Raw genomic sequence first — 1,764 nt, forward strand, 5'->3', positions numbered from 1 at the left:
CTTCTTCTTCTTTCTTCTTTCTCCTCTTCTTGCTTCACAGGGGAGGTGTTAGATAGTGTACTATAGGGGATTCTTCCCGTCTTCTTCACGCATGCAGTTGGCTATTGATATATACATCTTGACCTATCCATGCATGCACAGCTAGCTAGTGCGTCTATTTTGTCTCTGTCCCGCTTTCTCTTCCTCACTCTACGCGATATTTGGAGACGTTCCTCTCGTTGCATAGCTCAGAGAGAAGAAGATCTCTTGTCTAGTGTCGGAGTAGAAAGAATGAAAGACTTGAGAGAATGAAAAGAAAGAAAGAGAAAGAAGTCGGGAGTCGATCGAGAGTGTGAGGTCTTGTCTCTTCTTCTCTTTTTCCGAGTTGGGAGAATGGAAGTGCATCCTCTTCTTCAAATTCATTCTCCTCCTTGTAATGAAGAGCTCTCGGTCTCTTCTTCTCTTCTCTTCCGTGGCAACGGGAGAGAAGAAAGAGAAAGGGCCCAAGAAGTAGAGAGATGGAGCCGAGAAAGAAGAAGAAGAAGATTTAGAGAGAAAGAAGAAGAAGAAGAAAATAGTTATGTTGTATGTAGATGTTCTTTACCTCCATCGGCTAGAGAGAAACGGAAGAGACGTCGATCGTCTCTGAATGAGGTCGAAGAAGAGAGGGGAAATCATTCCTCTTCTTCTTCTCCCTCTTCTTCTTCTCTTTCTCTTCCGTCTCTTTCTTTTTCTTCTCTTGCTTTCTTGTCTTTAGTACGGCATCCATCACGTAGACCATCATCTTCTCATCCTTCTCTTTCGTCTTCGCGTCGCAGGCGTTCTTCTTTTCCAATGAAACCTTTCTCTCACGACTCTTCTTCCTTTTCTGCTTCTCTCCCTTCCATCCATACTTCTTCTTCTCTTTCTTGTTGCCCGGGGTGTAGGCAGAAGTTTTTTCTTCTTCTTCTTTCTTCTTCTTCTTCTCTTCATCTTCCTTTTCTCTTCTTCTCTCCTTTCTTCTTCCAGGAGATTGCTTCTTCTTCTTCTTTTTCGAAGTTGCGAAGGAGTCTTCCTTCTCCCTCTTTTCTTTCTTTCCTCTCACATACTGTCTCGTCATCCAAGTCTCTCTGTTTCTCTTGCTCTCTCCGTCTCTCTTCTTTCTTCTCGAGCCCTCCCTCGTCTTTCTCTTCTTTTTCTTCGCCCGTCTCTCTCTTCAGAAGAAATCCGGGAGATCAAGAAGAACTAGAAGATAGGGAATTCAAAGAAGACTCCCCAATGAAAAGAAAGAAGAAGAGTAATGTTACCTGTCTTTCAGAAAGAAGGGAAAAGATCTTTCTTTCTTTTCCTCATGATGTCTCTTCGTCTTATCCTTCTCCACAGACGACAGGAAGGAGAGGAGAAAGCGGCAACGATAGGAAAGAAAGAAGAAGAGAAACAAGGGAAATGAAGGATCAAAGAGAAGGTAGCACTTCTCTCTCTTCGTCTTCTTCTTCTCCTGTGGTCAAACTTCCATCCTATTACATCACACAGGGAACTCCGCCGCTTCTCGCAAGGTGCTCCTCCTCCTTTTCCTCCTCCTCTTCCTCTTCTTCTTCTTCTCTTTCTTCTTCTTCTCCTTTGATAGCAGCAGTGAAGGGGAGTTGCAAGAATGTGGATCACGAAGCCTTCTTTTCCAAACATTCTTCTGCCGATGATCCTATTCTTCTTCGTTGGTTTGGGTCCGACGCAGGCCTCCACCTTACTAGTGGGGCTATAGCAGGTAAAATTCTTACAGAGACAGTAGATAGATCAAAGATAGATCAA

General features: G+C 43.8%; 1 protein-coding gene across 1 annotated transcript; it reads left to right on the forward strand.

Annotated features, from left to right (window-relative positions):
• Window positions 1–13: 13 nt before the first annotated feature.
• Window positions 14–1,735, forward strand: CSUI_005892 (uncharacterized protein; the record flags this gene model as incomplete). Its single annotated transcript, XM_068066059.1, has 1 exon — window positions 14–1,735. A coding segment is annotated over exon 1 (1,362 nt), but the record flags the coding sequence as incomplete, so codon positions are not given.
• Window positions 1,736–1,764: the final 29 nt, after the last annotated feature.

Source organism: Cystoisospora suis, assembly GCF_002600585.1.
Source record: "Cystoisospora suis strain Wien I chromosome Unknown contig_2920, whole genome shotgun sequence".
NCBI classification, from domain to species: Eukaryota; Apicomplexa; class Conoidasida; order Eucoccidiorida; family Sarcocystidae; genus Cystoisospora; species Cystoisospora suis.